Source organism: Leuresthes tenuis, unplaced genomic scaffold, assembly GCF_036924035.1.
Source record: "Leuresthes tenuis unplaced genomic scaffold, fLeuTen1.0.hap1 SCAF_3, whole genome shotgun sequence".
Lineage (NCBI taxonomy): Eukaryota > Metazoa > Chordata > Actinopteri > Atheriniformes > Atherinopsidae > Leuresthes > Leuresthes tenuis.
Window position 1 is genome coordinate 27,784,983 of NW_027325357.1, and position 24,537 is coordinate 27,809,519.

Consider the following 24,537-nt stretch of genomic DNA (forward strand, 5'->3'; position numbering starts at 1 on the left):
CTGATTCCTGTCACTCTGCTGTCTACCCTGCTGTCTACCCTGTGACAGGGATCTGAAGTTTTCAGTCCCAAATGCAGCCTTCTCCTTCATACAGATAAAGGTTCATTTCCAACACCGGATGGAGATTTCACACATCCGTATACTGACATTTATACCCAGTGCTTCCTCTGAAGAGTGTCTGGGCTCACCCTTACGGACAGGGTAAGGAACCCCATCATCAGGGAGGGGCTCGACATAGACTTTCTACTCCTCTGTATCAAAAAGAGCCAGTTGAGGTGGTCTGGGCTTCTGGTCAAAATGTCCTACAAAATGCCTCCCAGGGGAGGTGTTTGGACATGTCTCACCGGTAAGAGGCCGCAATACAGACAATGGGTGTACTGGAGAGATTATATCTCTCAGGTGGTTTGACCTTCAGAGAGCCTGGAGAGCTTTTGCTCAAGTCTGACTCATTGGAAGTGAAATATAAAGAATTGAGAGGTGAACACAAGACTTTTATACAGTACTGTAAGTCATCTGCAATGAGATTTCAACCTTGGCTTGTCTCAATACTTGGCACTGTGTATATATATTATGGGGGAAAAAAAGGCTTTATACATGAAAACATGGGGGCATTTTCAGATCCTTCTCCACTCAAAACTTCCAGCGCACACAATTACTTCTGTGCTGTCCGCCTATGCATTTGAAAATAGTTTCACAACTTGGTCTGCTCCTCTGAATCAGTTTATACTTAATGGCTGTGGCATAGCTTGATATCATCAAGAAAGGTCTCAGCATAGGCCAGAAATTTCAAATATTCCAAAAATGAAATACTGAAGGTAAGAGGTTTGAAAAAAAGTCACATTTTAGCATTCAACAGTTGCCTGTAGGTGCTGGCAAACTGCCCTATATGAAGTGTAGAAATTTAGTGTTTTTAGCTCTGATTCAGTACAAAGTAGAGATTCAAATCAGATTATCTTAGACATTTTGTTATTAGTTGTTATGGGGTGAGTTTAAAAACTTGAATTTGAAGGCATATGACACGTGTAATTTCAACTCATAAACTGTTTATATTTATAATGAGTGAAGTATAATGTTCACATCAACAGGATATACCGTAAAATCAATAACTGCATTGAACAGGTGACCTCGACGCTGTATTCTTTTACTTTACTTGCTTAGATATAGAATTCTGAATTGTTATCACAAAAGTTCTTTCATTACCACCGATCCTCAAATACTTAGAAAACTGAAGGTTTCAAAGGAACTGCATCAGTGTATGCTGATATTCTGTTTTTTTATTGTTTTTTTGCTATATTTCAATGCAAAGATTCTGATTCTCTCCTCAGATGATGCAACGCCATGCTGAGAGGATTAAAAACAGTGTGAGACCTAACTGAGTAATGGTTAATGGGGTCCACTGAGTTTTATCTCCAGCTTTTGTGTGGTGTCCAAACAGACCATCTGCTGAGTATATTCAAAGTGCTATTCAAGTACTTTTCACCTCAGCAGGGATGATACAGGCTCCAGAAATCAAATTGCTCAACTTCTGACATCTTTGCACGTTTCTAAAGGAGCAGAGGGCGATCTTAGCCTTGTTTGACCCCAGAGATGTGACGTGCGCTACATGTGATAACTTCTGGCTGTGCATATGTGTGTCTGTCTGAATGAAGTGTGAAGTCTGGCCTCGAAGCCTCACTGGAGACAGAGGTCACCCATTGGGTGTCACCACTCTTGCATGACTCCGCTCTGACAGCAGGCCTGTGTGCACAGTGTCTTGCCAGGCTTTGCATATAGACAAAGCAGTGTTGTTGCTTGTCAAACAAAGTGGCGGGAAATTTGCATAGTGGTTTCGGTGCTGGTGCCCTTCACTCGCCCTCTGACATGTCGATCACGCACCTCAACCTCACAGCGCTCAGAACAATTTGACTCTGTTGATTTGAGTTTATAGTTAAGATTGATTTCACACGTTGCCTGGGTGTGACAAGAGCTGACATCCTAGCAAAGTGATTAATGAATTCACATTGTTTGTTCCAAACTTAATCACGTGCTTTGTTGAAATTTTACCTCTGCATCCATTTGTCCTTCAGTGTTCACACGTATTCCTGACCATAAATCACATAACCACCAACTGCTTTAATAGAAAATGAATTAATTCAAATGTAGAGGTAATTAATGATTTAGTTTTGAGTAAATACATTTGGGGAGTTTTTGTTGAGGCAGCTGTAATGGATATCTAGTGCACAAAGCATAATGATAACAGATCATTAGAAGATGGATCTCTTTAAAGCTGTCTTCACTCTAGTAGTTTGGAAGCCCCCTTTGAAGTTCAGCAATTTGTTTATTGACCTTGAATAAATCATATTTTGCTCAGACCACCTGTGTGGTTGCTTCAGAATTAAACATTCAAACATTCACAGCCGTATTACAGCAAAAGGAATTTTTTACCATGACCCTACACTTTACTGCTAGCTTGGAATTAGAAAAACTGTTTACACAGCTTCAAAACACATGTCAGCGCCTTCAAATGTGCTGATTGTGGTTCCCCTTAACTCTACTCCCTATTATCTCCTTTTTCTCTCATCTGTGACTGCAACATATGCATACACACACACACACACACACACACACACACACACACACTGATGCTGTGTACCACTTAATGAAAATGTTTAGCATCTGCTGTGGTAATCATTAGATCGGTTGTCTTTTAAACATCTGCCCACTAATAGCTGTTCAGCCTGTAAGTTGACTGCAGTATTTAGTCTTATCACGCTGTTTGTTTGCAAAAGCATAAGACTCAGGAGCAGCGCATTCATTTAAATGGGTTAAACTGTGTTGTACTTCAAAAACAGAAAGAAAGTTTGAGTGAAAAAGCAGCTGTATTTCCGGAGACCATGATCAGTGGAGAATCCATCCTGCTGGGCTCCAGGCTACACACTTATGGCTGAAACACAAAAGTTCTGACCAATCAGAGTTCCTTACTGTCAGCTATGGGTGTGACGACTGTTCACTGACGAGCTCCATGCGTTACCAGAAACAGAAGTCTGTTTTGACGCAACCCTAATCCTAACCAAGCTATTTTTCACTTCCAAGCCCAACCGATAACATTTCACTGCTTTTGGCCTTTTCATTGCTGATGCCTGAACTATTTACTTTTTAACGTTTAAACCTAACCACAAAGAAGCAGACAAGTAATTCCAATTGATAAAGTTTAGAAAGTACAGCGTCAGACAGGAGATTAAAATTCGGACCTCCTGTATGACATTAATGTATGTAGCGCCACTTCCAAGCCGTCTAATCTCCAAGTCTGAGTTTTTCACTTGTTCAGTCTGAGAATCGCTCCTTTAGTTTATTAAGTGCCATGAGACTGTATTCCTTTAGGTCATTGTTTCTTTTTTCGGACATGCACGAAATAAAGATCAAGAAATAAATAAAGAGGCAAAGAAAACCTTGTTAAAGGACACAATTTGTGAAAGTTAGACAAACTCCTGTAAGATTTTCCTGAGCTCTATGTATTTATTGGTTACTTTGGTTAGTTTACGTTTTGTTCCAGGTGTTGAACTGTTGTTGCGAATGCAAGGATTATTGCATTCGAGTGCTCTATTATTGTCAGAATATTCCCATAGTCCCTTAGAGATGAATATGCAACAATATGTGCTAGATTACGAAAATGCCCTTTTACTCTTGAAATGTTGACAAGTTTGTCTTGATTCTTCCATCCTCTCAAAATAGTGCAGCTCAACTTGAAAAGAGGAGAGAACGCTCTCTAGGATACCTGTCTGCCACATCGGTTTCATGTTGTAAGTCTCAGTTTTTAAGTGGTGAAAGAAGGAATAACTGAGAATCCTAGAGCAACGCTTTACAAATAGTTGTTTACAAGCAAAAAGTCAAAGAAAATTGGACTTGACCAATAGAGAATGCATACAGTGTGCTTGAGCTCAAGAGAGGAAAACATTTGAGAGGAAGAGGAGAAGAAGAAGAAGAAGAAGTTGTTGTTGTTGTTGTTGTTGAAGCCACTCCATGGGAAACTTCAGCACAACCGACCCGAAAGATACAGCGTTTTTTTAGAGGTGCTCACAGTTTTAAAGATGCTGCAAATAAGTATGCGTTCCAGTGTGTGTGCTGTGGTACTTTAAGAAATAGCACTACACTTGCCTGTGACTCTTACAAGGTTTCTAACACTGCATTTTCCCTGTAATGATAAGAAATAGGTATATTACTGTCCTGAATGATCAAGGTGGTTCCTGAGTGTTACATACAAGGCTGAAATCATGTTAATTGTTCTGATACCTTCATCTGCAGATTATTTTTTAAATTGTTTGATAGATTATTTGGTTTATGAAAACTCCCTCTATCTCACACGAGCATCGCATTGTAAGTCACAACCTCCACACATCTTAATCTTTAAAAAAAACTGCTCATGTGATCATGTGAATGTAATAAGGTGCAAAGTCTCGTTTTTCTCACTAACTACCATTGCTTTGATGAATGTGGGTCACTGATACAGACCAACTGTGGGACAAACTGAATCCTGGTTTCACACCTACCACAGCTGTGTGATAAGCACTGTGTTTTCTGCTTGTTTTACTGTATATATAGCACAAAGCCCAGATAAAGCAACTGTTTGTATGCATCTGTCGTCTGTGTATGTCTGCATGTCTGAGCAGGTCTGTTTGGTGATGCAGGTGCAAAATCATTAGAGGTAGCTGTGAACCCCTTTTGTTGAAGATTAATTGCCTTAATTGCGTTAGCACTCCACAGTGGCTTCAGCAGAAGGGGAACCGGTGTCACCAGCTGGGTAATCCATCTTCATAGCAGCAGCCCCATTTTTTTTTCACTGCAGGACACCAGCGGAGGGAGGGGATGTCTTATCTACCCCAGACAACCCTGCAGGGACGAGGTTTAGATGACATCAGCTGGAACAAAGCAGCTGAGAGCGCAGAGCAGAGCAGGGCTTGCTGATGAGGATGTAAGTGGGCCGTGCCCGGCCATAGAGAGACGGCTGCAAAGTGCGCCGTTTCAATATGTCACTGGCAGGAGGAAATCGAGTGTGTTAGGCCGCTCAGACCAGACACACTCATTAAGCTGTCCTTTTTTACAAGTCGCTGCAGGATGTACAGGATGTGCATTAAACACCGTCTGCAAAAAAACTTGAGTAATTATCTTTATCGGCCTCTGCAATCATGCAGATATTTGAGCTGGATCTTTCAGGCTTTTCATGAAAACGTTCGGCCCCGGCGGGAGGTGTCAGTGACTTGGGTGTGGCTGACACAACCACCCTAAGTTTTTATTTTTCATCAGGAGCTCAGTTAGTCAATATGTGCTGCTTTGTTGTGTTTTTTTTTTTTTTTTTGGTGCATATTTAAAAGGGAGAACATACAATACGGTGGAATCTTTGATTCTCTTTATCCTCAAGAAGCTGACAATCAGAATTCCAGCATAGTAACCCTTAGTGTACAGTCCAAAAGGTCATACCTTTAAAATAGGTGTGAGAAGTAGGTGTAAAGGGGGGGACAACTGGGTGAAACGATACGCAAGACTCATGGAGAAGCAGAATTCAGTCTTTTGTGTGTTGAGTGTTCAGAAAGTGGAGAAGAACCAAATGCACCTGGCAAACTGCTGCTAAGTCAAAATGCCACTTGGGCTCCTGTTGTGTCTGTAAGTGCACATTACAGATAACGTTCAGTACAGCTGACAGATTTCAGATGAATATCAACTCTACATCACAATGTGGGGATATTATTATTCACCACGTTTAAAAGTTTAGACTCAGTTTTGGAGTTTTTAGGTTTAATATTAAAGGTTGTGTGTGCTGCCATCTGCACATCTCAGGTCTGTGTAGTGGCAGCCTGCCTGGCAGCGGAGGACATGTGAGCCCTGTGCAGTCCGGAGTGGGAAAGCCTCCAGATTTTCCCGCCTCTCTCCATTCATTTATGTATTTATTCATTTATTTCCTTTGTTTAGCCAGGAAGGTCCCATTGAGATTCAAGATATCTTCTTCCAGGGAGTCCTGGCCAAGAAGGCAGCCCAAGACAAAATATCGACATAAAAGTTTCAAATAAAAGACCATTTCAGATGTTAGCAAAATATGTTGCAACATGTCACTGAGGTCGATAGAGCTAAGCTCTTCTAATAGGAGATTGTGATCTGCAGAGTCCAAAACCTTTGACAAATGAACAACGAGAGCTGCACAGTGCTGTTTGCTGTCCAAGGATTGGGCAGTATCATTTGTAACAAGCATAGCTGCTAATGTGGTGCTATGATCTTATCTAAAATCTCTCTGGCTTAAAAACGTCCCAGAAAGGAAGGGTTAACACCAGAGTCAACCTTGCTCTGGTTTTCCTGAGACAGAGGACTACTGGTTTGAGATTCTTTGAGTCAGCCTTTGCTTTTGTCCTCAGCTCCTGCTGGTTTTCTGAGGTTGTGTTTTGCACCTTGTAACTTTTTCTGTTTGCAGCCCCTAAGTAATATAATGTGTGATTCATAGATGTGTGACCTCGGACTTTATCTCTCATTATCGCTTCATTTGTGATGTCTCACTTGATTTGAAGAAGAAATGCTGTCGTGTGTCAGAATTAGATCAGGCATAGAAAGTTTCTAATTGTTTCTGTACAACATGAAAAATGAAAAGTTGGAAGATAAACCAAGGGCAACAAACTTAGGTGAGAATTTAAAGCCAGGCATGTTGTTTTTTTTATTTCAAGTTGGATAAGTTTGAGCTTATCTGACTAGTTTTTATATTTCACAGGTTTAAAGAGCTTTGCTTATTTTCAAATCTATATGTTGGTTTACAAATAAGCTCACTTATTGCTCATTATAATGACTTATTATTTATTTGTTTTCATTTTAGTATCTATTTGGCCAAACCTTAAACCCCAAATTCTTACTCATTTTGACAGATATAAGTGCAGATGAAGAGACTGACATCAGACCAGTTTGCAATTTCAAAGAAGGTAACCCGACTCCTCTGAGACGCAGCAGGTAGAAAACAGACTCCTTCGTGTTATCTTTTTCACATGGAGAAAAAGGAGAATTTTTGTTGAATTTCAATAGAATGAATTGAATATGATAAAAAATAAAAATAAAAAAAAGTTTGCTACATAACTGAATTCATAAATAGAATAATAGTTAACTGAAGTCATGATATTTTGTAATAGTTCAACTTGGGACAGTACTCATTCCTTTAATCTCCTACAGACAAGTAGGAGCGAAGAGAAACAGGAAGTGAGAGGGGAAGGTAATGCATGCTTTGACCCTCAAAGTTTCTAAAAGTTTAGTTTATTTTTAACAATGATTTGTCAGTTTTTGACCCACCTGAAAGGCTTTTCAGCTTGACATTTTCTGTCAAGCTGAAACAGAAAATATGACAACATGTACGACCTATGAGTTATGGGTTGATCTGAGCAACATTTAACTTCCAAAGACAATCTCAGGAATTATAGGAAATTAAAACCATTATAAAATCATTTTTGCCATAATTGTTACCAGAAAGACAAATAGAGTAGCCATAAATAGTACCATAGTTACCATAGTTGTTGGGGCTGTTTGCATTGCCATTAAGGGCTATTCACTTAATGGGATAATCACGTCTGAATCTGGAGTGTGGACCTTGTTTTTATAGCTCGTGGTTATCTTAAAATCTGAATGAGAAAGAAATGCAGCCAGCATCTGACATGTGTTGTGCACTGTGAAGATCCAGAGAATAAATAAAAGTAGCCATTGTTGTGTGAGCTGTGTACCTTAATGCACTATAATTACATGGTTGACAAAATGACACTCATTTGTCATAAAGGAAACACCAACAAGTTCTAATATGGCGACGTCCAAACAGCCTGATACACTAATGGGCTGCAAAAACTAGGCAATTCACTTCGAGATAAAAAAAAAATCCCAAATTATTCATTATTAAATATTGTATGACAAAATTACAAATTGACCTTAGATGGATGCTTTTATCCATTTTTGATTTTAAGCTACTGACACACATACTGAAGAGCGGGCACAGCACATGAATCAGCGAGCATGAAGAATCTTTATCTCGGTATATTCTCTGATTCATTTTGTGCCTGAAGCCACAGTTAAATCCTCTGCTAGATGTGTTTGGAGCTTTAATAGGTGTGTGTTAATGTCGGAGCTGTAGGTGTGAGTGTAACATGACAAGTTGTTTAGGCGCTATGCAAGCGAGAGTGAGAAACCACACGAGGGCATCTGGTTTGCTGGATGTTGATTAGTCTATTATCCTGTACAGAGAGCGGCATTTCCAATAGCTGGATTTAATCTGTAGTCATGACCCGCTGGTGCACTGTCCCGCTTGTATTTCATACATCCCTCCTACATTGGCAGAGCAAATAAGCAGAGCTGTCATGTAAATGAAGTCTTGCAGAGTGATCTCCATTTATAAGCCAATCTGCTCAGCCAGACGCACTGCAGACAGAATCAGTGTCAAGAGAACACCAAAACCACGGGGGAGGCATCACAGTGAACTTTGCACTCATTTGTAAGTCGCTTTGGATAAAAGCATCTGCTAAACGCATAAACATAAACATTTACTGTCACACATTGTCTTTCCTTTCCATAATGCCACTGTTGTTTTTTAATAAGACTTTGATAAGGGGGCGGCTGTAGCTCAGGAGGAAGAGCAGTCGCCCACCAATCGGAAGGTCGGTGGTTCGACTCTGGCTTCCCCAGGATACATGTCGAAGTGTCCTTGGGCAAGACACTGAACCCCACATTGCTCCCCCAGTGTATCATTGGGGGTATGAATGTGTGTGAATGCTTAGAAAGCACGTAGTTATATCCTAAGACGTGCTGTATGAATGTGTGTGAGTGGGGTGAATGTGGCATGTAGTGAAGCGCTTTGAGTGGTCAGCTAGACTAGAAAAGCGCTATACAAGTACAAGTCCATTTACCATTTACCATAAGAGACTTATAAAACTTCTCAGGGTTAATTTTTATGAAGAGCTTGAATTCATAAGCGCTGTACAGAAACAGGTGTATTAATAAATGTGGTGATTAAGTGATCTGTGCGAAAGGACCTCGTTCTCGGGGTGCATGCCATTACGCTCACTGAAAACATTGTTTATCATATTTAAATGTCATTTTTCTTCCTTATCAGATCTCCGATTTCCCCATGCACCTCTAAATGAGCATCTGCTTGTAAAGTGGAGTTCTGACTCTCTGTGGTAGTTAGCAGTGAAGGAGTGCCAGGCCGGAATGCTGAAAGCTCACTGTATGCACCCAGATGGACTTATTTCATTAGTCAGCCTTGAGCAGAGGTTTGCTACCTGGGTTGCTGTGGATGGCTGACTTTCATTTTGCCTGCACCTACACCTCTGTGCCTTGGCTTTAGCTTAAAAAAAGACAAAGGAAAAAAAAACTCATAGAGGAGTACAACACCCACCCCCCCCCCCCCCCCCCCCCCCCCCCATCTGAGAATGGAAGCAAAGTGAGGATTAGTGCTTTGCTGATCCTGGAAGTTGCAGACAAACCCCGACACTGTTCAAAGGTGCCTGCTATCACACACACACACACATCCGCATAGCAGATGAAATGTTTTATTTATCCAAACATGTGTCAGAGCTCTGCGTTTGAGCTGCTCAGGGGGTGGAAATAATCTCATTGTTTTTTTTTAAACCTTAGTGGGCAGAAAATGACATTCACTTTGGAGGTGAAGTCTGAATGGCATGATCAGTTGATCAGATCATTTTCACTACACAAATACAGTTTTTAGTCATTTGCAACTATATTATTAATAATTATGAAATAGCAGCAATGTCACAAACCTCAAAAATACACTCATTTTAACCTGAACGAGCTACTGAAGCACAAGTTTATTTATATAAATTTATATAAGCGTCATAATACCACCTTTTCTTCTGCTTTGTCTTTTTTAGTGATTTGTATGAGGAACATACTTTGTTATACAGTAAGTTGTGGAATACAAGGTTTCACTTTTAGTTTTTTGCATGCAGTTACAGAATGTTGTAGAAATGATACAGTTATGAAAAAGGAAGTACCCCCTCTTTCAGTTTGTAGGTTTTACATATGAGGACATGAAAAAAAATCACCTGGTCCTTACCAGCTCTTAAAATGAGAGAAAAACAACACCTGACAAAAACTAAGTCAAAAAGCAGAAATGTGGGGAAAACTAAGTCCACCCTTACTGTTTCCATTGAAATGAAGAGGGTAAGTAGCTGCCAGGCGCTGCTTTTAAAATTCACTTCAACTGATCATTAACTGATTACCTCTGATGCACCACAACAAAAGCAGAGGAACTTCAGCTGAAAACTGGTTTAGGTGACGATTAATTGAGACCCTTTCCTCAAACAGGGATTTCCAACCACACCTGAGAAGCTGCAAGGCATAGTGAATTTATCAGTCTTTTTTCTGCATTTATCAAGTGATGTTGCTGTTGTATTTAGAGACCATCAAAATCATGTGTAGATCAATATACTGTCCAGCTATTATTGCTGTACAATCCACATTCCACTGCATCGTTCACAGGCAGAATGTATCCTCCAAGCCGTTAAGACGTCAGATCATGTCGAGCCTTACATTTTGTCAAACTGACTGAACTGTTGGCTCTTTTTTGTATTTTCTCCCTTTGTGGAGCAAGAGGGGAAGAGACGGCAAAACCTGTTTTAAAAAAGAACGTGGAGCTGAATTTTGACCAAACCCAAATAAATCTCCAACCAGCAATAAAGTGAATTCTGAGATGTTTGCCGAGATTAGGTCAGAACCCTCTTTACCCGTGCGCATCCCATGTACAGCTCGCCGGGATTATTTTTATCTGGGAGACTGTGGTTGATATCATTTTTCAAAGTGAGAATCCGCCGGCGCAGCACGAGTAATCCATCTTAGTTCCTCTGACAATATCCTGTGAAACATGTGTGTGCTCTTTATTCCTGAAGGGAGACCTCCGCACACGAGTAGAGATGAATATCTTGGGAAGGAGAAGAAACCAAGAGGGCAATTTGTGATTAAAGGATGCTCCTGGAAGTGTATACACCAACCCCCTCCCCCTCCACCCTTGGCCGATAAATTCCCACCCCTCGCAATGCAATTACCAGCCCAGTCACATCGTGTTCCACAGGCGCGAATTAAGATTGTCTCAATCAGCTTGCCTCATCAAAACACCTTCTCATGAAAAATGCTCACTTTTAGACAGCATGTCATACATATATTATATATGCATTTAAGAGAGCATGTGATTCTCTGTGCTTTCTCCTTTTATCGTTGCAGTGAAACCAGTTATCTCATCATTCTGAACACTTTGCTTTTCTTGTCACTTTTCCTTTTTCTTGTTAAAATAATAAATCTTTTGAACATTTAGTGGGATAAAGCATCTAATTCTGTTATGGTGTAATGGATTATACTGCAATTTATAATGGTGTACACAAGAGGCAACTTCCTCCTGTATCTATCAAAAAGTAAAATAAAAGAAAAAAATCAGGATTTAGCAGCTGAGTCTTTGGGGCAGAGCTTATCATTTCTCTGCTTACATTATGATAATTCACTCGGCATTAGTGTGAAGCTGGCAGAGTGAAAGATTGATACTTGTGTCCCAGCCCTGTCCTCTAGCCATGTTTTCTTCTAAACAACAGCAACAATATATCCAAAGAGGCTTCAGTGCTACCTCATGCCCTGGAGACAAGTGTCCACACGCAATAAACCATAAGCAAAGTCATCTGCAGCACTCCCGGGAACTCAGCCCTCTGTTAACGAAAAGAAACGGCACATAACCTCGCTTCCAGCTGCAGAGGCTATATTGAGATTTGGAGAATAAGTGCTTACTTTCTGTCAATCATTCTTAATCATTTGCTCTGCTTTAAAAGCTAGAACTCTGTGCAACAGTGGTCACAAAAGCATTTGTGGGTTTTTTGCTTTTATTTTGTTTTTGACTGACACTTCCTAAAGATGCCTGTCAGGCAGGCATTTTCTACTGGATTGATGATAATTGTTTGTAAGGTACAGCACTTTCTCACAGTTTAAATACTGAAAGGGAAAACTGAAACTGAGCTTCAGACACAGTGCTCCTTTTTTGTTTTTTGGCATCAGCCTTAAACCTACTTTGTTTTTATTAGTTCCGGGCTCTGTCGTAGGCAGTCGAAAAATGCCGTTTTCTTGAGTATCAAACATTTTAATGATACTCAAGTCAATTATTTCGTCCTCTGTGCTTAGTGTCTTGTTTACGAGTTGTGTGATTTAGTTAATGCAAACCTAAAGAGCCATGCTGCCTTCAATAATATACTTAAATAATCATCAGTGGCTCTTTCCTGCTTATCTACAGAGAGGATAATACAGGTAAAAGAGATAATACAGCAACAATGAACAGTTTTGCCAGCTTGGAGGATTTTTCATTAGATTTCGTTTGGTAGTTGGTTTTCAGACCCTCCTCAGGAACTTTTAACGACAAATTAAATTTAACGACTATTTTTTTTTTTCAAACTTTAACTGCCTCATAGAAGACGCTTTCCAATATTACCCCGCAAGGGCAGGCTCCAGCCATCTGGTGTGTGTGCATCTTGTGGTCAAGTGAAAGAGAAGTGTCAGGCAGGCTCGCAGTGCCACCATCAATACAGAGACAAGGGAATGGAGCAGCAAAGAAATTCTGTTGCTTTAAACTTCCTCTCTCGAGTGACCGTCATACATGTAAATATAACTAAAATCACAGCACACTTTGTAACAGCCAGAGTATAACAGAGCATTGCCAGATGACGCCGCACGTGGCGCCTCCCTTTGTTTTGTCACTTGGTATCACCCTTGCTTCTCCCCTAGTCGACTTCCTTGACTTCAGTAATGTGGACGCAGATGAAGGCTGCAGGCCACGAGCGTTTTTCTGTCCTTCGCTTATTATTTTGTTGAGATTTATAGTTTATGCCGTGATACCTGGCTTGTGTGGTCCGTATCTGTGAATAAAACGTACCATGTGGAAATCCCTCTACTTCGTCTCCTGCCTCACAACTTTATTTCATGTTGGAACTATGCTAATAGCATCCGTGGCTAAGCTTTCCTCCAGCTCCACGATACAACCTGTTATCTTTACCTTGAGTATGTGGTGGTTTTGTCAGGCGATGCTACGCTTAAAACATCAGGAGCAGAGCAGAAGCCTCTCTGTGGTTTGAAAGAAACCACGGCTGAAAATGTTGACTTAAAGGGCCACATTTCAGTCACAATTTCAGACAACAGAGGCAGGAAAGTATGTGAATGAAAGCAGTTTTATTGGGACTTTGGCTGTGTTGATAGACAGTATATGTGAGCACAGAAAGGAAGCAAACCTATGTAAAATGCTGACACAAAGCAGAATGCAAATGCAATATGATGTCATAAATAGGCTAATTTGTGTAATCTCGTGACATTTTGAAGACGTTTTAACATTTGACATCCACTGCAAAAATTTGGCTACACTGACACAGAAGGCAGGTTTACAGTTATGTAGCCTAAATGTATAACATGGTTCATCTGATGTTAGCCTGTTGAAAAACATCTATAGATATGCTAGCAACCTTGTTTAAATAGTTTAAAATGTTTAAATTAATTGCTAACAAATGCTAACATTCTGAGCGCAATCACAATAAATTGTTGATGATAATGATAATTTTAGTTTAGCGTGTTGACATGCTAACATTTTCTCAGTGACACTAATCACTTCTTAAACTAATGTCATTCGGAATGTCATTAACATTTTAGGACTATGCTAAATACAAAGTGAAGACACTGCCAAAGTTATGTTTCATTCGTTCAGTGGAGAACATTTATAGTTAATCAGCATTTCACTGGTATTCATTCAACAGTTCAGTTGCATAGCTTCACATTCTCTTTTAATAGTTATAGCTAGCGTTTCCGAAGTGAATTCTCAAAGTTGAGAATAGCTCAACTTTTACAGCAGAATCAAAACAAATCGCCCGACTGACTGCATGTCTGCTCTCATGATTAATTGTGGCTACAATTCCAAATGTCAGGCCTGCCCACGGCTGAGTGTTACCGCATTGCATTGGTGTAAATCCTGCCAAACATGCTAGTGGTTCTGGTTCCCCAAGTAAAAGGCTTGTCACAAGTGAGCCATAAGAGTAGAAATAAAAAGAAAAATAAAGTTTAGTATGGACAGAACATTTTTCATTCAAGCATTTGCTTTTATGTGAAAATTGGTCATTCCTTATTAATGGTTTATCGTCTGTTGCTTAACAATAAAATGCAGACACTAACCATAACAAATTTAATGAAACCTGGAAAGTGGGCAAAGAAAGAGCCCTTTCAATTTTAGTTTATTTAAGATACAAAATATAGTGTATCCTGGTGATAATGTGCAAAGTGTTTCTCCACCAAAGAGGTGCCAGGCAGATGGAGCTTGTTCAGAGCCAGAACTTAGAACCAGTTCTTTCTGTTTCAACCACCAAAGCACTGTCTCCAGCCTCAAAAATATTTGCTACAGCAGTTCCAGTTGCAGCAATGATTGAGACCAGACAAACTAATGAGGGAAAACTATTTCAAAATAATTAGAAATCCAGAGATGGTGCAGCTTTTAGTCCACTTAATCCAAGTAGGAACAATGAAACCTAAATATGAAGTAGAAGCGACAGTGAAGGACAATGAGTTCAGCGTTTATCTCGTAATTTTCCTGCTGTTTAATATTTTTAATACTGACAATTCAATTTGTGAATTCTGCCCAATGTGCCACATATATAGTAGCTGCATTCACAATCACCATTTTGAACTGGATCTGTAAACCACATTTGCAACTTCTATGCATTTGTGGGTGTGCTAATATCGATAGCTGGCTTTTATAGTTATCCCTCAAAACGGCGTCTATTAGTTCTGTTTGCAGTGCAGTTCATGCACTAAATACCGGTTGCATTTCAAAATGCAAGTCAGCATTGCAAACAGTGCTCACAAACACGAATGTTGTTAAAAGCAGCATTTATAAATCAGACTGTTGACCTTAACACACTGTTTGCATGGTAAATGAGACAAATACTGATCTTTACTGTGTAACTTGAATTCAGAATACACCACAGGAAGTTCAGACATTTTTCGAACAAACGTTTAAAGTGACATAATGGTTGTGGCTCTTTAGTGGCTGTCTCTAAGCTTTTAGAACTTAGAACTTGTTCTAGCACTAGCCCTGAACCATCTCTAGAACTGATTTGGTTAAAAAGGGGCATGTTTTGTTTGTTGCCAAGCGATTTGATTATATTGACTCTTGCACAGCATACATTTAATTTGGGCACAGCTTTGCATTTCAAATCACTGCAAAGTTAATCATATCCTGTCCTGTGGTAGTGCTCTCTTTATAACGATCATTGGTTTCCTTAATGAGCCACTTGTTTCTGTATATTGAAAGCCTTTGGTACAGGTCTGACTGAGACAATATCAACTATAGCATATTAGATAACTGTCAAAGTAAACGAAGAGTTATTCTCTGTGTTTCCTGTGTCAGCCACTAGCTTTGATTACCGAAGTAGTAAACAAAAAGGGGACATTTGCAATCTCTAATTCACCATTTTCGTTAATAGAGACAGCTTTACTAGAACAGAGGGTGCATTCGTTTAGTCGTCATGTTGCATTAAGCAGACATCTGAGAAGTTGCTCTGCAGTCGCATCGCACTCTGCAGGTTTTGGTGTCCAATGCTCAGGCTCAATGCTGCTCAGCTGGGCATGATTTATGCAGCTGACAAGGTTGTTTCTCCCTCTGCACAGCACAGTGTGGGGAACCTAAGAAGAACAGCCTTTCAATTTATCTCATATAGCCCCCCTCCTGTACATGTCAGGGTTTTTATAGCAGTCAAGAGCGTAGATCAACACCTGAAGTCAGGTGCCACCCCTTGTCCCAGCTCAGAGGATATGGTGACCTCGCCTCTTTTCTCCGCTCACTCGCCGCATTAAAGCCTCTCACCTCCGGCACTGTTACCAACACTGGCGTTTTAATACAATTATGATTAGAAACATCACCTGCAGGTAGGTCGGCGACGGCTAGTGTGGGTTGGGAATAGCAACACAGACACACTTCACCTCATCTGTGAGCTTACCGTGGCGTTAAAACACAATATCAGACACATTCCCAGCAGTACTGTTCTCACACTCACTGTTTTCCTTTAGTTTACCGGTATTTGGAAACGAGTGACTACTGAAATGGTGAGCCGAGCAAACCATGTTTGCACTTAGGCAATAATCTTTGTGTACAAAAGGCTTTAGCTCAGACTAATTATTTGGCAAAATCACCGTAGCTGGCAATAATCTCTCATCCTGTGGTCTCATGGCTGAGTAATTTCACTGATAGAATCTTAACACCTATTTTGACAAGCCAGTTTTATTTACCCTGTTAATTAAGTGGAGAAACATACAGGCTTCCATCCTCCAGTCATGCTACCAGTAAAGCTTGACATTTCAGAATCACTAAGTATTCAAAAATGGTCCCGTTTTGAGCCCTGAAATCAGAATCTGATCTGTGATTATTCATACCATTTGCATGTTGAATTTTGATGAGAGCACGTCTCTTCTTGGACAGCATTAGCAAATTAGTGTGTTTATGTAGAGAGAAAGCTAATATGATTTCTCTACTTGAGGCTTTGGTAGAAACAATCCAGGCTCACGCAGCTACACTCCGTGAGCAATTCTCTTGCTTTTTTTGTGATTCATTATTTGGATTGTGGCAGTTTCCTCTCACAATGTAGAATTCATCAAACAGATCAAAGACAAAATACGTCAAAACATCAAAACAAGGCTTTCAAGTGCCTTTTTGATTGCGTGGAAGCTTACAAAAAGGCAGCTTCTGCATTTGTTAACAGCATCTCAAAGAGAATGTAAGGAAATAACAAAAACAGGCCCTTCCTTTGGACCCGACTCTTTCCTGCCATTTGCACTTCACAGTGACTCATGATAGCTGCTCTGTGACTGATGTTATTTGTCTCTTTCATCTTGTCGCAGAGCAGGGAGGATCATCACTGCGCATCCTCTGTCCTCTGAGGCTTGATCTCACCCAAAATACACACCTGTGTGTTTTAGGTTTGCATGCATTTGGACGTCTTGCAGTGTTCAAAATAATCGCCTCTTTTAGTCGAATTATCGCCGTGTCCATTAAAGCCGTGTGAGGCAGGGATGAAAGGAGCGGCACTTGTGTTCATCTCACCTGTGAATTATTGATACCTGCCCCTCCGCTGGCTTCACTTGGGGCTTGGGGTGGCAACGTCTCTTCACATAATGGCCACATTGTGCAGACATGTTGCTGGGGCCGTGGCAGAGAAGAAGGAAGGCAGGAGCAAAGGAAAAAAAACTAAATGTGTTAATAGTAATCTTCCATTTCTTATTTAGCAGTGCTGTGCCTCAGTTGACGTCTACATTGCTTGACCTCCTCTGCTCACCCAGTGAAATCATGAACGCTTATGCAGACAGCAAGTCTGCTGCTTTTTTCTTGAATGTCAGTGAAACAAAAGCTCCATGCGTACCTTCACATAAAGCCACAGAAAAGGTACACAACAATAGTAAATAGCCAAGGACAACCTTGGCTCCGCTGGAGGGCTGCAGAGGATTTAAGTCTTTGTGTCTGTATGCGGCACCACTTGTTCTCTGTCTGAGAAACCTCCTCTTACAAGATGCACAAGTCACATGATAGCTATACTGTCCCTGAGGATAAGGGGATTGTGAGAGTATATTGCACAGATGCAGGAATTTAGCGCCTTGAATTGCTTGTCATTTTTAAATTCCTGTTTTTCCATTTGTTTACTCGCATTTCCACTTGTTTGAAAGGTGTTACTCACCCCTGTACTTCGTGCTTATGTAGTGAATTAACCTACCCTAACCCCTCGGTTGTTCTGTTACCTTAGAAAATAAAGCCTAGTCATCAGTTTAACTATGTTATATACACAGAAATGTAATAAATGTAAATCAGTTGTTTTAGTTAACAAACTAATTATGCTCAGAATCATGGTCAGTTATATTACCGTGATGCTATTTGATCGACCATGTGCTTCAAATTTATCAGCCTGCAGGTTTGATGTCATTAACTGTGCAGCATCCCACACTGCAATACTCCCGCATGTAACTGATGGTCATTGTAGACTGCTCTGCATTCAGCACTTTTCTCTCAGCCAGATATAAACCAAGAAGCCCCCACTCTGCAGCACCATGTGGTTTTAGAAGTAGATTCACTTACAATAACTGTCTCTGCACTTTCTTATCACATCTAGCACTTGAAAAAGAACCCGGTAAAGCCAGAGGAAAATATACCACCGTGTCACAATGTATCAGCCGCGTTTCTCAAGTACATCCAGTCAGGGTCAGATTGGGACTAAAACTTGGCTCAGGACTTTTTTGCCCACACTGTCCTCATTCATCTGCAGATATTCCATCTTTTTCACCCCACCCATGCACATACTCACACCAGCACCTCCTACCTCCACCTGTAAACCACCCTGTATAGATGGATTTCCAGTCACTTTTCAAACTGAGCAAATAGTGCACGTTGCCAATTATCCTTTATTGGCAGCAGGTGATGCACTGGCTGTGCCAAAACGGAAACAGGAAAGCCTCATTCTATGCTTTTCAACAAATTGGAAACATATGTCATCAACACCTTTGTTTTTCTTTTACTTTTTTTGGTCTGTAGTTTTACTTCCTGCACTTTACTTCTTCTAATACTGTCCTACTTTGTTTGGTATTAAATGTACATGAATAAGGTTAGAAAAACATAATTTGGCAATAAAATTCACAATAAAATATAAGCTTTGCAAAATTTCTCACGATGTGATGGCACTTTGTCCCACGATTGTTATGTTACCAGCTGAGGATACCCTATACATCCAAAAGCAATGCCCGAGGGGGTACCCTGTGCATTCAAATCCGCTATCTTCACCAAGTGTCAAAATGTTATGAGTTGGAAATGAGAACAAATGGTTACAATTGTAAAGTTAGTGTTTGATAATGAATGTCTTCATTGGGACACTCTGTATAATCGCCACTGCTTTTTAATGTTGAAACCATAACCTAACCTTGAAGAATATTATGGGTTTTGTAGGTCTATTGAAATAATTACAAACATCGCATTCTGACGCTTCACATTTATACTTAAACAAAAAGCTATATGTTTTTTTTTTAAATACACTGTAAATAATGTTAAAATTTGTACAATAAACATTTACCATTGCCTAGTGCTATGATATAAAAAACTATTGTTATATGGTGTAATATAAACTATTACACCAGAATGACAGAATGAATACCTGTAACTCTACATGTCTACTTATACTGTTCTGGGTAAACATGGGCAGACTTGACACTGTAATAGTTGTGAGTCTCAACAAGCTAACATTCAGCCAAGACATCCTAATGCTCAGCTGAGACAGTAGCTGTTGCAGTGGGTTGCTGTGGTAGAGACATGAGTAGCTGCTCTCTCATTTACACCAGCAGCAGTTTATCATTGGTCAAATCCGTTTCTGGCTTCACCAAGGATACAGCCTCCTCAGGCCTTTCACTACTCTTGATTTTGTCCATTTTACTGTGCCATACTTTACCCATAACCCTTAGAGGATAAAGCTGGACAGGTAGTCTTTGGACTGGTGCATAATCATTCCCATTTTTGTTTATGCATAATAGGTAATACATAAAAAACATATATTGGAGTTGTTATAAATGACCCACAGAGGTAATATCCTTTGGGAATTTTCCTGGTATTCCCAGTGACCAGACTTACTGAAAGAGAACACTCTCTTAAATAGCAGCAGTTAAAGTTGATAGACTGTTTCACTAGCAAGGACCACGCCGCAGCGGTGTAAGATCACTGGTTTTAATGAGGAGTCAAAGTATTACGTACAAGTGTGAATTAGAACTGAGAATGTGGATGAATTTGAGCCTCCTCTGTTAGGTTTGTCTGGGACATCTTGTGCCTGGTGGCTTGTGATTAGTGAAGGAGGTAACTCAAAGTCCAAGGCCGACTTCCATCTTGGGAGGACATTGACCGGAGCCCCCAGATGAGCCTAAAAAAGAGGGGTGTAGAAAGAAGGAAATGATGATGAATGAGTTTGATGAGGGATCAGGAAGGTAGGGCTCATAGGGAGTGAGGAGGGCCGGAAAAAGGGAGGATAAATAAATTAGGAAAATGGAGGACAGATAGATAAATGGATGAGGGAGGCAGATGATGGATGGGTGAATGGATGATGGAAAGGTGGGTGAATAAGAGAACCAGGCAAGTTTTGTAAACTTGTTACAAGAGTAGTTGAGGTGTAGTCATGCTCTTGCACCTAAGTTTATAATTCAACATCATTGTTCTTTGTCATAGTAATTACAACTGTAGAATTTCATCAAGTACTTTCTTTAGAGGTGTCCTCTGTGGTTTTGGAAGATTTGGACATTTTTCAATTGTTTTTTTTGTTAAAGCAGTTTTTCACTACTGTCATGACAAATAATTCTAATTGGTGCTTCACAGTGCTGTGAATGGCCAACATCAAGTGAGTTGAATGGGTTTAAATTGTTATGAAAACATAATACAACTTTCAGGTAGACCTGAAATGAGGTAAAATCAATATTTTCATGAATAGAGTAAATTCACATAGCTGGTTGAAGCTACATGGGATCACTTGCAAATCATCCCTCAGCTCTGCAGTGTGCAACCATGGGCTACTCTTGTACAATAATTGATCGCTGCAGCTTCCAGCGTTTCTGTGGAATAAGGCTCAAGTGCCTTGGATCTCTAAAACCATTGCTGGCAGCTAACAGCAGATGACTGTACAATTTGACTCCCTCCATTGTGTTCATAAGTGAACAAAGCAATTTACCAGCCACACATCATTTTCCCTCCCCACAAGCAGGCTGACGCCGTTTTATATTTACAGCTTGCAGAATCAGCAGAGCATTTCAGATAATTAAAATTCAGGGTGCTTTGATGAGTTAGTCCACCCTTGATTTCCCACAGTACCTTGCTTTCAAGGACATGATTTCCATTTTTGCATGTTATTTAGAAAATGTCAACTTTTGTTGAGGCCTTTCGACCTTTTTTGAAGCACTTGTGGCTGCTGCATAAAGGGCAGAAAGCCACTTTTGTCCCAAATATCTCGAAGCTATCTGCTGAATTAATCAGCCCTGAAAATACGATCCTGTTTTTCATCTTTGTCATCTTAAAGGAAGCAAAACTTAATTAGAGACACTGAGAAATGTTCTTTGCTCTTTATTATATTTTTGCAACATCAGCCTCACGCCACATAGTTACATTTTCTAACTTTATATGCATAGCAGAATTTGTGAATAATAGTACAACCTTGTGCTATGGCAGTGATATGTATATATGCATATATATATATATATATATATATATATATATTTTTTTTTTAACCACAGGATTTCCATCCTGGATAATGGCAACCTTCGGATATGGAATGCAACCAAATCAGATGCGGGCCTCTACACCTGTGTGGCAAGAAACCAGTTTGGAGTGGCCAGCAGCACAGGAAGCATCACAGTTAAAGGTATTTCCTGTCCCCACTTTTACATTTGATCATTGTCTCTTTTGCAGCTCATTCAGCAGGGATCCTGGCCAGTAAAGCATAAGACATCTGTCTCAAATGCATGTTTCTCTACTCAAGCAGCAAGCGGACTTGCATGATGTTTCATTCTAATCTTCAAAGACCTAATCTGAAGTGTCTGAAATCTTAAATAGAAAATGACAGAGACGAAGGACACCCATGCATCCAGCCTTCTGGCTCTCGCTGCCCTCTGATAAGACAAAAGGAGCAGGGCTTTTTCTTTATCTTGTCGTTACTAGAGAGACAGAGACACATAGGCTGCTGTTTTCTGTTTGCAGAGATGTTGAAAACATTCAGCTCTCTGCCTCAGCGCCTCCAGTACTGTCAGAGGATATGCAGTGTGAAGAAGTCCTTGTGTTGTTAGATCATCTGGGCTGCGGATTGCATTTCTGCTCTGGTGCTATGACTTATTATACTTCATTAAAAATGAATGTGAGCTGGGTATAAAGTGCTGTGCACACTGCTGTTTTTCTGTCCTATTTCCACGGGGGATAGTGTTCTCTCCTCCTCAGGTTCCCGGGGGATTTGCTGACATGTTCAGTGAACTGCACCCCCACTGTGACCCTCTTTTTGCAGAGGTTGCACGGTTCACTTCTGTTATTGTTATTTGTTCTCCACTGACCTTCCATGTTAGCTGGCAGGTATAGACTTAAAGAATTATTGATCTTCATTATTTTGGTTTTCCATCCCTCACGTTTCAGATGGTTTTGTATAGATTTACGTGTTCCATATTGGAATTTATTTTACTCCCAATTACTTCGTATTTCTTAACTTTTACTTCAAGTGGCACATTTGAGATTTTAAGGTAAACCCTTAAAGATCTCTCTGCAAATTCACAGAGGAGAGAATACAGCTCAGTGTAACTACAACCTCTGGCAAAAATAATGGAATCACCAGTCCCGGGGACGTTCATTCAGCTGTTTATTTTGTAGAAGAAAAATTCATACATATGACACAAAGTAACAGTGGAACATTCTAGCTTCATAAACCGTGACTCAATAAACAGACAAAATTGTTGAAGTTAATGGCAAACTAGTTTTTTGGATTTTTTTTTTTAAATCAAGTAAAAGCAAAAAAATATAACCAAATCAAAAATCCATATTCTGACAAATGGTAGGCTGCTATGTTGCTTCACCGCTGGCTTTTATGACAGCGTGGACTTCACAAGTGAAAAACAATATTCTTCCACAGTCAGGTTCCAACTTTTTTGTGCAGCAGTTGAGAGCTCTGCTTTGCGGGATGGAATCATGTCATTTTCTTTGGATTGAGATCCATTTTCTGGCCATGTCATTGAGACTTTTCTGAACAAAAAATGTCTTAACACTATTTGCTCTGTGGGAAGATGCATTATCATCCTGAAAGATGACCTCAGTGTCACCAAACCTCCTTTTGATGGAATGAGACTCCTGTTTCTGCCCATTTGTTTTTCATTTCTTTTCTCGTGTAGTTTCTATTTTCAGGCTAATTGCTTTGAGCTTTCTGTCCTGACACTTTGACATCAACCTATATGTCTCTATTTTTCAACTTTCCCATTTTGTTTGTACTTGCTCCAAATTTTCACACAGCTGACAGGGAACAACCAGTGTCTTTTGCCACACTCATTTTTACTTTGAAGCATTTTTTAAAATCCTTTTCACTGTTTCCAATGACAGTTCTCCCGTTCGGCTCTGAGAGGATTCTCTTTTAACTGCAGACACATTTGTGTTTTCAGCTTTGTAAAATTATTTGTTTTATAAATGCAAATAACAAAGCAATTCCATTTTTTTTTAACTCTACTTGATTTGAGAAAAAGATGGTTTATTTCTTGCAGTAGTGGTCCTACATTTTTTTTTGCAGGGCTTTTTACATGTTAACATGCAGCTCACACTGACTGTTTTCACATGCAGGTATGAAACCTTTCACCTGTTGGGGAATCTATTAAAATGCTACCAAAATCCTTCCAGTAGCTCAAACTATGAGGTTAGAAACGGTGTATGTTTCTGTCACACTCTGAAGAAACAGATTTTTTTTAAAGTCAAAGCTGTCTTCTTGTGTGGCTTACGATTTTTGCTCCAAGGTTCAGTGCATTTAATTGTCTTTCATCTGCAGTCTATAAAATCCTTTGAGACACAGTGTCAATACCACAAGAGTCTGCTAAAATATTATTTTTTTCCGCAATTATCCAAGTAGATGCTATGGAAACTGAATTAATTGACTTTATTTATTATGTCTACAAGCAAGCATTTGACTGAATACTTTAAAAAACATTGATTTATGTCCGTGTAAATAACAGCTATATGAATATTCTGTTTTGTTTCTCTACATTAATTCTCTTTTTAACAGAGAACACATCACATAATGGAATCAGAACTAAGTCTTAGCCTGCTCTTTCTTCTGTAAATCACTATCAAGGCATGTTTCCTTTTTCTGTTGAATTATAAAAGACAGATTTCATTCATTATGGATGCTTGAAAGTCAGCAGCAGTCTGGGATGGAAGGAGAGCTCAGAGCACCTCACAGCTGATTTATGCTGATGCCTGACTCTGCCTCCCACTGAGGACAACTCCCTCTTTCAAAAATTACCAACCACTTTTACCTAAATGAAGTGAAGTTGACAGTGTGGTATGTATTTGTATTTTCTTACTTAAATTTCTTAATTGCTGCAAAAATTTCAGCTAAATTTTTGAGGCTTGATGTAGGGCACTCTGCCGGTTACACGACGCGCTCCCATCTTTTCCATTTATCACACACTGGGAAATGAATAACGTGGCGGAACCCTGCCCAGTCAATCAGTTTGAAATGAGGGAGGATGGGTGGAATCTGACGCTCTCGCTGCAGGTACACGTTGATGGCCTATATGTGATTTTGTAATCAAGCTGTGAGGAAACACATCCATATATATCCTCTCAACATAGCTATGCAGCACTTATTATTCAGGTGAAATATGGGTTTCATTCTTACTCACTGCCTCTCTGTCATCATATGTTAAAGCAGCTCTCTGCTGCTCATGTACAAATGTTTTTGTATATGATCTCTTGCCATTCTGTCACAATCAATATTGTTTGCAAAA

The 24,537-nt window shown here is 39.9% G+C and overlaps 1 protein-coding gene across 1 annotated transcript in view; it reads left to right on the plus strand.

The window, feature by feature from the left end:
• cntn4 (contactin 4) overlaps nucleotides 1-24,537 on the plus strand; it is a 170,912-nt gene that overhangs the window by 120,452 nt on the left and 25,923 nt on the right. The window contains exon 12 of the mRNA XM_072382884.1: nucleotides 21,304-21,431. Within this exon, the coding sequence (XP_072238985.1) occupies nucleotides 21,304-21,431 (128 nt within the window). The remainder of the gene's footprint in view (nucleotides 1-21,303; nucleotides 21,432-24,537) is intronic.